General features: G+C 39.1%; 1 protein-coding gene across 3 annotated transcripts in view; it reads left to right on the top strand.

Annotated features, from left to right (window-relative positions):
* Positions 1–11068, top strand: part of LOC139934704 (uncharacterized) — a 61941-nt gene extending 50873 nt beyond the window's left edge. For all 3 annotated transcript variants that reach the window (XM_071929072.1, XM_071929073.1, XM_071929074.1), the window contains 8 exons: positions 1265–1537; positions 2727–2984; positions 3756–4001; positions 5110–5196; positions 5664–5693; positions 5891–6001; positions 6771–6902; positions 8663–11068. In XM_071929072.1, coding sequence (XP_071785173.1) covers positions 1265–1537; positions 2727–2984; positions 3756–4001; positions 5110–5196; positions 5664–5693; positions 5891–6001; positions 6771–6902; positions 8663–8853 — 1328 coding nt within the window. In that variant the 3' untranslated portion in view covers positions 8854–11068. The remainder of the gene's footprint in view (positions 1–1264; positions 1538–2726; positions 2985–3755; positions 4002–5109; positions 5197–5663; positions 5694–5890; positions 6002–6770; positions 6903–8662) is intronic.
* The last annotated feature ends 2050 nt before the right edge of the window (positions 11069–13118 follow it).

Here is a 13118-nt window from a genome sequence, read left to right on the forward strand (position 1 = left end):
CATCTACTGACAATTTTGTAACATTCTGTAGCAGCACATTGTATCTTTGACAAATGAGCTTTGTAGGTCCTACTTGATAGTATTTATTATCAGGTACATTAGTAAGATTTGAAACTTTGCATGGTGGAAGTAAGATATAGAAGAGTTTGCGGTAACACCATGTAATGACTATCTCTAAAATGAGTTGGGGGTGGTTCAGAAAAGAACAGTTGGATTAACTTGACGTGTTGATCAGTATGCTCTGATCGTCTTCTGAAGAATGCTGGACTCTCATGCTGCTTTTCAGAACCACTCCCAACTCATTTAGAGATATTCATTACATGGTGTTACCGCAAACTCTTCTATATATTATTAACATTACAGAGTTGGTAAGAAGAAAAAAACTTATCTAAGATCAAAGATTTACATAAAACTTCCACTGTCTAATGAATGTTGTAGAAAACATCTCTTAAAATGTTTCTGTCCAAAATGTCATATTTGATAAAAAAATTAATCAAACTAAATACCCGTTTTGGTGTTTATCGCTCAGTGAGCATTTTATCGATGTTATGCAAAAATGTGTAATCGGTTTTCACTATTTTCTTATGACCCAGATTGCCGATCAATCTCAAACTTCTACAGGTTTGTCAGTTAATGTATATGGTGGATTGCATGAAGTGCTTACACTGTCAGCAACTGTTTTGTTAGCAAAAAACAAATCTGTAATAAGGGAATAAATATGTGCTTGGCCGGTATTAAACACTCTGTATAATACTGGTTACCGAGTGTGATAATTACCCCCGCCTCCGGCTCGGGTAATTATCAGCATCCAGACTGCAACCGGTTTTATACCGGCCAATCCTTTTTTTATTCCCATACATAAATGCCTTTTCGGTCAAAAAACATCAACACTTGTTGGTCCTTAAGTATAAAGTAAAAAAAAAGTTTGAAAAAACAGTAAAAAATTATAATTGTTCAACAAATTCTTTCAACAAAACACCCCTACAGTTATGAAATGGTAAGGCCGTCTGGTGAAAACTCCTTAAAAGGAGATTGGCAATTGCATCACGCGTATCGCGTAATGTGGCACAGGTGTTCCAGCCATTGCCTTCGACCAGTACATGTAGGAATGCGTAAACTGTCGTATAACCACAGGTGCAAGCTCACGTGCCACGCCCATGTTTAAACACTTTTGGCTGTGGTTATATCATCCGTTTAAAAGCCAATCAAAATGGAGAAACCGTTTGGGTTACTTATGAATATTCCTTTAATCTTCTATATGCAGCCGGATCTGGTACAGGAACCGACACCACCGCACCCGTCATCAGCGGCTGCCCCTCGGGAGCCTCGGCTGTAACCTCTACTACAGGAGCCAGCGCTGCTATTGTATCATGGGTTGAGCCCACCGCAACGGACAACGATGGACAAGCGGTAACTGTCTCCAGATCTCAAGCTCCATTCACCGCCTTCAACATTGGGAGCACACCCGTCACCTACGTGTTCACCGACACGGCTGGAAACCAGGCCACGTGCACCTTCAATGTTGTCGTCACACCAGGTAATTATATGGACCAAGAAGGGGAAACTTCATGTAGACCGTTTTGAATAACCACTTTTTTGCTACGAAAGTCGCCATCTTGTACGTGTAGGGCAAACCGTCTCAATGCCTACATCAATGCAGCATGCAGCATGCCGCGTTTCTGGGTTTGATTTTTACAGCACATCCACGCGCACCCCGACGCACATGCTCACAGACGCCATGTTGTAGGGCAGATGCTTGTAGTGACGTCATATTCAATACGGTCTATAGGCTTTTTCACACTATAGATCCGTGTCAAATCTTATCCTGATATGGTTCGTGTTGGCTCGGTAAAATTTCAACACGGATACAAACTGCTTCACTTTCACACTAGCTCTGCACGGAATCTGCTTTTGGGTTACATGTAACTTTTGATCTGTGTATTTTGTGATAATTTCCCACTGCAATGTCTTACATGGATCGAAGCAGGATGCTTTGCAACACACATGTTGAGGGGTTGAGGCGTAGTGAAGCTTTGCAGCAATTGTGTTTTCTTTACGCACTTTTAAGTGCGTAAAGAAAAGTAAAGTAGTTATTAAAACAACTACTGTGCTACGCATACTACGTGTTGAAATTTGCGACACGTTGCATGTTGCTATCAGAATTAGGTCTCATAATTCAAACGTAGTCGCACATCTTCCAGGAAATACTGTTTGTTACAGCGCCAGAAGCGTCACTTAGTGACGGACATGTGCGCTATATAAGAAGCCACATTTATTATTATTATTTTAATAAGCCACTATTGTTATTATTATATTGAAAACATTACAACTTCATATGAATGAAGCTTTGTTTGTCTGTATAATGAGCTCAACCTTCCATTTTTTGGCGGTGGGAATTACGAGTGACCATTGCTTCATCCTTCGGATTGGACGTAAAGCCGTTGGTCCTGTGTTTTGTGTGAGGCTCGCAAAAGAACCCAGTGCACTTGTTGAAAAAGAGAAGGGGTTCACCCCGGTGTTCCTGGCTGGTTTGGCAGCATGTTGCGCCATAGCACATTGTAAACCAATACATGGTGCTTCTGTAAAATGCTGTCCCACATACCTTGCAGGAAATACTGTATGATTAAGCACTTTAAGCCACCCTTCGGGTGTATAAAGTTATTGTTACCATTATGAGTTGTGAGTTGTGTGCTTATGAACGTTATTTCCCCCGTTTATTTATAAAGCTTCTAATGTAGACAACCTCAGCCCAGTGTTCTCCTTCTGCCCGAATGACATCACTACCTTCGTGCAGAGCGCTGGGACGACAGCAACTGCATCCTGGACGGTACCATCGGTCACAGACAACTCCGGAGTCTCTCCTCAGGTCTCCTCAAACTTTGCTCCGAATTCAGCCTTCAGCGTTGGCACCACTGTAGTGCAATACACTGCAACTGACAATACTGGCAACCAGGCAACTTGTGGCTTCAATGTAAATGTTATTGGTGAGATTGCTTTTTAATATATTTCTGCTTAACTTTGAAAAATTCAATTCCCAGGTTGTGTTGTAATTTGGGTGTGATCCCTGGCTACACGGCAGTTAACAGTTACAGGGAATTTGACTGGCACCCGCACCCGAAGATAGAGAGACCGCCAACATACATTGTAGGGCTTAGTTGGTAGTGCGTTGTCACGTTTCTCCTTAAGGTTATTGGTTCAAGTCCCACTCTTGTCAATTTTTCTTTGTTCAACCCAAAATCATTTAAAATTTACCCAGTCAGTTTCCCTTGTGGTTTATATTGATCAATTCAATTCCGACACACATTTATTTCCATACTGCTGTGATAAGTATTTGTAACTACTGTATAGAGTAAAGCAAAGATGCCTAGGCTTCGGAAATTGTCAAAGACAAGTAGTCTCACTCCAAACATAAATTATATGTATAACATTACAAATCTGGGATGTTTTTTTGTTGAGCTCAATTGGTCATTGAAGTTGTCTACCACTTGCATGTAATCTTAGATCTTGTCTTTGAACCACAACATTCAAATCTCTCCTCAAAACATGTCACAGGTTTTCAAGGACTAATTTTGTTGTATCTGTTTTTTGTTGTTGTTTTTTTGTTTAACTGCGCCTTGAACACCCTGCATGGGTGGATATCTACACATTACTAGTCTTTATTATTAGTAGTATTATTATTATTATTTAAAATATTTCAGTACGATTTGTAGAGATGTATGTTCAAAGATTTGAATTTGATTTTGTTGGATTTTCAGTGGACAGTACAGCACCAGTCATCAGCGGTTGCCCAGCTGGCAGGACCGAGACTCTCCCAACTGGTGCAACATCCGTGACCAGTGTTTGGACTGAGCCTACCGCAACGGACAACAACGGAGCGGTCACCACGACCCGGTCCCACGCACCAGGGGACACCTTCAATCAGGGGGCTACCGCAGTCACTTACATCTTTGCCGACACCGCTGGCAACCAAGCAACCTGCTCCTTTTTGGTGACTGTTAATGGTGAGTGCTGAAGTTCAGTTTTTGTCATAATTGTGCAGACCAATTGCAAACCATTGGTGCTATAAAAAAGAAGTCAGTTGCATTGTTCACACCTGTCTGATGAACCGATTGTGTCGCTCACGATTTTTCAGGACAACGTAACTTACTTCAATGAAACACAATCAGGCATCAGTGACACAATCCTTCATAATCATTTCAGCATCACCTTAAATATACTGTGCCTGCGACAAACATGACACAATTTATCTTGGGAATTAAATTTTAGTTCAATTCAATTCAATTCCATTCAAATACACATTTATTTTAAAAATATCGGCAATTACATGCAAAAATAACATTAAGTAACAGTAAACATAAGTTCCGAGTAGTGTCAAAATTCGCGATTATTTGAGGCGCGACTAGTCGAGTAGTAAATTTCACTAGTCGCCACTGACTTGTAGAAACCTATTTCTGCTGAGTAAAGTTGATTGCCCTACATTTAGCAATATTGTGTACCAAATCCAGGCCTCGAAATAGCCCACGGCACACACCGTGGGGCCCTGTGCTTAGTTTGCTGTGGTGCCCTTTGCAAAGTTCCGCAATACAAATTTAAATTTTCCTCACAGAATTGCCCCCTTACTAGTGGAAAACTGCTGTATTCCCTTCAGGATTGAAATTCAAGGCCTGCAATCTGTTTTGTAAAAACCTTTTCTTTAAAGGCAGTGGACACTATTGGTAATTACTCAAAATAATTATTCACGCAAAACGTTTCATGGTAATGAGTAATGGGGAGAGGTTGATAGTATAAAACATTGTGAGAAACGGCTTCCTCTAAAGTAATGTAGTTTTCTAGAAAGAAGTAATTTTCCGCAAATTTGATTTTGAGACCTCAGATTTAGAATTTGAGGTCTCAAAATCAAGCATCTGAAAGCACACAACTTCGAGTGACAAGGGTGTGTTTTTCTTTCATCATTTTCTGGCAACTTTGACGATCGATTGAGCTCAAATTTTCACAGGTTTGTTATCTTATGCATATGTTGAGATACACCAACTGTGAATGCCAGTCTTTGACAATTACCAATAGTGTCCAGTATCTTTAAAGCAATTTTGTTTCTCTTTACTGTTTTAGATGCAACAACCACCAACCCATGTAATAGTAACCCTTGTCCCGCTGGCCAGAACTGCTACTACAACGACGCAGAGTACCTCTGTCTAGGTATAGTGTATGCGTAAAACCAAAATGAATAATATTAATATAAGTTTTCCCGGCCAATTTCAGAAATGATTAATTGAACATAACATATTATTTGGTCAAGAGCCCTGGAAAGCTATTGATATCATAAAATAACGCAGAAACAGCCCCATTTGAAGTAATGTTGTTTTTGAGAAAGAGGTAATTTTCCTCCTAAATATTTGAATCTCCTAAAGGTTTTATGCAACAAGGATGTTTTTTCTTTCATAATATTTTCTTGCAACTTCAATGACCAAATGAGCCCCAGTTTTCACAGGTTTGTCATTCGATGCATATAGTGTTGGAATACACCAAGTGAGGATACTGGTCTTTGGCAATTACAAGAACTTTACCCCGATTTTAACTTTACATCTTTTATAAAGAAACTTCTTGCATACAGTATTTAAATTTTTGTGATTACAAACATACTTTGTATTTTGCTTCCTATACAGCCCAACGAAGGAAGCGTGATGCTGGAGACGGTAAGTTAATTTTTCTTAGACTATCCCTTTTAAATAGTCAATATTTTTATTTTTTATTTTGCTAGTATTTTTGTATTCTTTATCTTCTGGTGTAATTTTTAAAGCTGCTTGCTGCAATGTTGCCCGATATATTTTCTCATAAATAAATAAATAGATTTATAACTAAATTAATTACTGCCCTCTTGTGACCGATACAGATGAATGCTTATGCAAGAATGGAGGAGTTTGTACTTCTGGCGATGACTATGAAGCTGTCAGTCGATCCTGCCTATGCCCTGCAGATTTTACCGGAATCCTCTGTGAAAAAGGTGAGGATCTTTTTTAGAAAGAGCGCACTACTCGGACATTGGATAAAGTAAGTTATCACACAAGCGCGAGTGGAATACAAAAAAAATATAGCGCTTCTGCCTCCCACGCAGACGCGTTATATTTTCCGTATTTCCACAAGCGCGTGTGATAACGTATTTATCTTCAAGCAAACTTGGCGCGTGACATAGAACACACAATATGCATTGTAGTGATATTAGCCGTGCAATATAGGTTTTTATCACCACTCCATTCTGCCAGTCTGATTGGAGGATTAGCGCGTACTTGAAGATAAAGTTTATTATAAAACACCAAAGCCGATCCTTGCCATGTGATTGGAGGATTGTCTGTCATATCTGTCATTTTTCGTTTCATCCACCGTGCGTTTTTCGTTCTATCCGATTTGTTCTATTGCATCGTGTGTAAAACATCACTGCTTGCGCGTGTCTTGGATAATGCAGCAGTACAGTTATCTGCAAGGCACATACTAAATTACGTTGCCCTCGTGTCTAAACAGCAGTACATAACGCACTTAGTCACTGTTGTGCCATATAGAGCTGTGTACGGGTGTTGGCCGTCTCATGTGACGTAGCAACTGTCTCTTAATATAGTCTGAAGCATTCAAATTGAGTCTGGAATTTGCAACCAAGCAAGTCATTGTATCATACATTATTCAAATCTAACTCGCAAATGTCTTATTGGGAAATTAATTTCTGTACATCTGCAAAGCAAAAACCATGATTTTATTGTTGATTTTTTTATATTTTTCAGCGATTGTTTCTGTAAGCTTGTGTAAGCCAAACCCCTGTGCTAATAACGGCACATGTGTAGAGGATATGTCATCTGCAGACATGTACACTTGTCTGTGCAGCTCAGGCTGGGAAGGATACCACTGCAAGCAAGGTGAGTTTTTCATGAGCGTGATGCTGCATTACTCTGTTGTTTTATCTCATGGGTATTGCTGTTGCTGCTAATTAGAATTAGACGTTGAATATTTTATTGTCCGCATCAGGCATATTGACCCAATTCACCTGACGTCGACGTCGAATAATCTTGGAACCACCATACTGGTGGCAATGTAACTGTGCATTATTCATCATTGAGGTGCGCTTTCTAGGTGACGCGGCGTTCACAGGTAAACCTACCATCCAGTTTAGCTTCCTACGTGTTTAGGGATTAATTTACTCAAGACCTCCAAACCGGGGAGCGCGGCACCAGTCGCTGTGTGTGACATGCGTGCAAGGGGCCAATACAGAAATATAGTTTCCATTGGCATATACAAGAAAAAACGATTGATAGGTAAAAACAATTACAACGATACACAGATTAAAAGGACAGAAATGTACACACTCACACAATATAAAACACCCACCTTATAAATACGAGCAAATATTTACAAAGTAATCCAGCGAGTGAGAAAACCGGGCTGTGAATAAAATAAAACCTGCAAGTAGTTAATTACCCCCTATTTACGTACAACTGATGTGTTAAATAAATGCATGGGGTTGGGGACAAAGATTGCCTGTAATAAGTAAGATTTGTACGAGGAACACAAAGTCTAAGACAACATCTATTAACCCAAAGTGATTAAAAAGGGGGTGTGTTGGATCTGATAAAAATGTGGGATCCACGTCTTAAAGACACTAGACACATTTGCTCTAGGACTAGTATTCTCACTTGGTGTATCCCAATATGTGCATAAAAGAATAAATTTGCGCTAAATAAGAAGCCACTATTTCTCAGTTCAGAAAAAAGAGAACTTAAAAACTTACCTCTTCAACATTTAAGTTTCATCTTTTGTCGTATGCGCTTTGTATCATTTGGCAAAAGGCGCTTCACCAAATTCTTTGTGAATATTATCAGGCGATGCACATTTTTAACTGATCAGCTGGTTTCTTCTTTGTCTTTTCAAAACAGTGCCATAGAAAACTTAAAAAAAAAACACTGTACAAAAGTTGAGTGTGATCAGCCGTATCCTCTGTTTGCAATTGGAAAGTTGCACGTCTGTGTAAACATTGGCCTGACGAGCCATATTTGCTTAGGACATACTTTTTTATTTTTTATTTTAAATTTTCCATGGGTACACTGAGTGATGGATTCGTGCAATATAGATGATGTGACCTATGTTTACATTCAAACCGCCCTCTGTTGACAAAACACTGTACACATCTTGTTTCGTCGATCAAAAAGATGCGTATTCATGATAAAATTGTGTGTACTTTCTAGCTGGCTGCCAAACACAAAGGTTTTGGCCCGACGGGTATGCGCCCGAATCATGGTATGGGTTTCGAATGACGTCAGAGGTCACATCGTCCATAAGAAGCCGCTATATTTATGATTATCTTCAAGTACGCGCTAATCCTCCAATCAGATTGGCAGAATGGAGTGGTGATAAAAACCTATATTGCACGGCTAATATCACTACCATGCGTCTTGTGTGTTCTATGTCACGCGCCAAGTTTGCTTGAAGATAAATACGTCATCACACGCGCGCTCGTGGAAATACGGAAAATATAGCGCTTCTGAGTGCCATATCCAACTCGGCCTTCGCCCTCGTTGGATATGGGACGCAGAAGCGCTATATTTTTCCGTATTCCAATCGCGCTTGTGTGATAACTTATATTATAGAATAAACCAATTGTTTTCCTGTCTGTACTTTACAGCCGTGGGAGAATATGAGCCCCGTCATGAAGTCTCCATCCCTACCGAAGCCTACCAAGGGATGCAGCTCCTCGTCGGTTGCTTCATGGCTGTCCTGGGTACGGTCATCATCATCCTGGCTGCCACCATCTGTCGACTGATTCCTAAGCGCAACCAGAAATTCCGCATCGATGAGACCCACCTTGTCCATTAGAGCTATCATCCATTCACAATGATTTTATTTCACCAGAATGCTACTTAAAGGCCCCCGTCTGCAGTGCACCTTGGAGGTCAGTTCAATACTTCTTTTTTTCTTAAAGAAATGGCTCGGGTTACTATTATTTTGTTTGTTAAAGTCAGTGCAGAAGGTTGCGCATTGTATGACATATGGGATTTCAAATAAATAAGCCTGAGATCTTTTCTCACAATAGTATTAGCTATATTACACGAGCGTGAGTGGAATATGGAAAAATATATATAGATTTTGCGTTATCTAACGAAGCCATATTGGCTGCACTCCATGAGTGCGGGTGGTGTGATAAGGATTTCATCTTCAAGCATGCTCGACGTGCAGCTTAACGCAATACGGGCTGTTTGAACAGCTGTTGTTTGCATACACTTTTAAGATTAAAATAGCGCAGTACGCAGAGTGAGAAAAGCCCAATATGCAGGGTGTGATATGGGCCGCGCAATTTCACACCTCTTGTCGACCAATCAGAGTAGAGGATTCAAGTTTGCTTGAAGATGTTTGGACTAACCCTTAACTGCTTTAGGACTGGGCTGCATCGTGGTATTTTTTTCCCGTAGTGATTAGTTTTTTTATATACCCTGTTATGCATTAGCCATTTGAAAATCCAATTTTAATATGTAATTAATTTACCTTTTTAAAAGTATATACATCACAATCACATGTCATGAGTAATATATAAAAGCATATCTATTAAATGCATATTTATGTTTTAAATGTTACCAAGATACTATAACTTTTTATGGGGAAAACTGGCAGGGCAGCTTTGCAGTCAAGGACTTTTGGTATAGAGTATCAAGTACTAGGATGTCTGAGTGCTTCTTGAGTACAATTACTTGGGCCCTTGAGTTTGACAAGGAATGCCTGGGGGAAAAATGTTTATTTACTGGGAAGAAGGATTTTATACAAGTATAACTACTAAGAGTGGTTTGTAGTAGCACCATGTGAAAATCTCTGTTGATTGTGAAACTTTGGTTGATAACTCAATGTTTCGATCAGTGCTCTGATCGTCTTCAGCAATGTTTCGATCAGTATGCCTTGATCGTCTTCAAGATCCATAAGATGATCAGAGCATACTGATCGAAACATTGAGCTATCGACCACCGGTTCTTTTCAGAACCAACACTTCTCAAAAGAGATTTTCACATGGTGAACCGCAAACCTCAGATAGATAGTTTATCTAGTTTAGAGTTTGGGAATAACTGTCCAAACCATTGTTGTTTGGACAAGCTGTTTACAAACCCTAGTTGACTCATCGGATCAATAAATGTGTTTGACTCACCCCGCCCTCACCTAGTCACCCTTTCCCCTGACCTCATTTCCAGGCCAATATTTTCTAGGTTCATATCACCAAGTCATACCCTCACAATACAGGCTTGAGCAAGCTCGAGTGTGCACCATGGTTAACTAAAGGTTGATTATTTGGACTTGAACCCAGGCTGTTGGTTGACTACTGTGGTTGACCATTTGGAACCAGCCTCATCATCAGGACCATGGTTTCTTCAGTGGTCCAAAAAGCCTATTTCATGCTAGTATGTGTAATGCGCAAAAGGAAACCAGTTATTCTACAGCGAAATTGCAGAAAGCAATGGATTGTTCTCGATGGTTGACTAGACTTTCAAACGAGTCGTTCGAGTGAAAGCGTCACTGCGCAAGTATTGATTGTCAGTGGTCAATCATGGGTCGACTAGTGTATGCACTCAAACTTCGCTCCTTGCTCGAGTTGAAAATATGATCATTCTTTGCTGCTGTGTTTTTCAGCATCAGTCGTCGACATAAAGTCGATGACTCGCCTATTATATAAGGTCACCAAATTGGGGTGAAATCAGAACACAATTTGGGCATAGAGTACACACCTGTGTTCACTGACCCCTTGCTCTCGTAGACTGTCCTGAATTAGGTCAGCAACATTTATATTAGTCTGCTTTACGTGTCTGATTTTGTTTATTGAAAGATACAAATTATTTTAGCCATTATAATCAGAGAGATTTTAATTGTGAAGCTAACTTTCTTTTATAGGAGCCACTTTTTGTAAACGTTTTTTATGAGTTGTTAAGTCTTTTATCTTGTACCTGTAGCTTTTTAGAATTTTGTAAATGGATGTTTCTGTATATTTTTGAAAGATATCCAATTTGCAGGAAAACTACAATAAAAGTTTGGATTATAAAATGGAACAAAACAATTGGGTGCATATTTTTTTTATTTCTTGTCAAGTTTTGTTTTGTTGCCCGGTATGGTCTGCAAAACAAATACGTATTGCTCAGAGCACCTACTTTTCCCTGGTTGACATGTTACCCCATTAATTATTATTATTATTATTATTATTATTATTATTATTATTATTTTACAGTACATAACAAAATACATTGACAATATACCCCGAGATGGGCAAGGGTCAACAAAAGCAAATACATACTATGATCCGTAGATCTGTTGCCCCACATCTGGGGTTCACAATCAAACTAATATAGATTTAACCAAATATAGTACACAAAGCAATAAAAAAAAAGCAGATAAGTATGCAACCAATAGTAGATAATAAAAATCTAATAAGAACAAAATATCTAATAAGAAAAACATAAATTAAAATTACAAGAAAATTTCTTGTTCATCTTGAATTAAAGTCATATGATGACTGAATGATGTTGCTTCCGAAACACAGTAAGTCAAGATTTCTACAAGAAAGTCTTCAAACTGTTGTAAATGCTTGTGGTCAAAATCCTCAACATAATTAATAGGATCGTGTACTGTGAACAAGTAAACCAGTCAGTAAGGGCCACCATGAAGGAACATATCCGTACTGAAAGACGATGCCACACCCTTTTAGCTTGCCTCCATACCAATGGTGGAGATCCTTTTGTATTTCAGGGCCAAGTAGCACTGAAAGCTTGTCTTGTTATGTAAATGCAGATAAGAGTTAGAGGAATAAAGGCTGTAGCCTTCACTATATAAAGAAAGGCTTATGTTGGTAAGAGCTGAGGGTCTCCTTATCATGCCACATAGCCATAAGATCTTCTCAAAGACCTGAGATTGATCTTAAAGGCAGTGGACACTTGGTAATTACTCAAAATAGTTATCATCATAAAACCTTTCTTGATTACGAGTAATGGGGAGAGGTAGATGGTATAAAACTTTGTGAGAAACAGCTCCCTGTAAAGTGCCATAGTTTTCGAGAAAGAAGTAATTTTCAACGAATTTGATTTCGAGACCTCAAGTTTAGAATTTGAGGTCCCGAAACAAGCATCAGAACGCACACAACTTCGTGTGACAAGGGTGTTTTTTTTTTTCATTATTATCTCACAAATTCGACGACCGATTGAGCTCAAATTTTCACAGGTTTGTTATTTTATGCTTATGTTGAGATACACTAACTGTGAAGACTAGTCTTTGACAATTACCAATAGTGTCCACTGTCTTTAAGTTATGTGCCCAATCTTAACTGCTACCCAAAGTGTGGTGTCGCAATGCAAAATCACTATGGTAGTGTTGACAACGCGTCTCAAGATGAATCTTAGTGCTTTGTAAATAATCGAGCCCCGCTGTACTTCTTTAAAACTTGCAACTCCTGTACATATTATTGAGAATGTTTGGACAAGGTTATTACAAACAAACAATTTTTTTTAAAGGAGTTCAGTCGATGAGAAAGAGGTCGATGTCTTGCAAAAATTGTTTGTTCTCCTGTCGGTGCTTTTTGAAGTAGGAATGACCCAATTTACCTGACCTATGATCGATCGATATGTCTTTATCTATTTGATATGTTGTGTTGATAATTGTTTTCTTTATTTTGTTTTTCAAGCTAAAAAATGTTGATACAATTGTGAAATTGTGAAGGAACACGTTGCCTTCGAACGGACGAGTTGGTCTATAAAAAGCGTTTGTAACCGTTTTTTTATATAATGCATATGGTTGGAAAGATGTTTTCAAAGTAGAATACAATGATCCACACAAATTTGCCTCGAAATTGCACGGTTTTCCTTCTACTGTGCCAACTAACACGGTCGGCCATTTATGGGAGTCTATTTATTTGACTCCCATAAATGGCCGACCGTGTTAGTCGACGAGGTAAAAGGAAAACCGTGCAATTTCGAGGCATGTTTGTGTGGATCATTGTATTCTACTTTTACAACATCTTTCTACTCATATGCATTTTATAACAAACGGTTACAAACGCTTTTCAAAGACTAACTCGACCAATCCAAGGCAACGTGTTCCTTTAAACAAAATGCACAGTT

Source organism: Asterias amurensis, chromosome 3 (assembly GCF_032118995.1).
Source record: "Asterias amurensis chromosome 3, ASM3211899v1".
In the NCBI taxonomy this organism is placed as follows: Eukaryota; Metazoa; Echinodermata; class Asteroidea; order Forcipulatida; family Asteriidae; genus Asterias; species Asterias amurensis.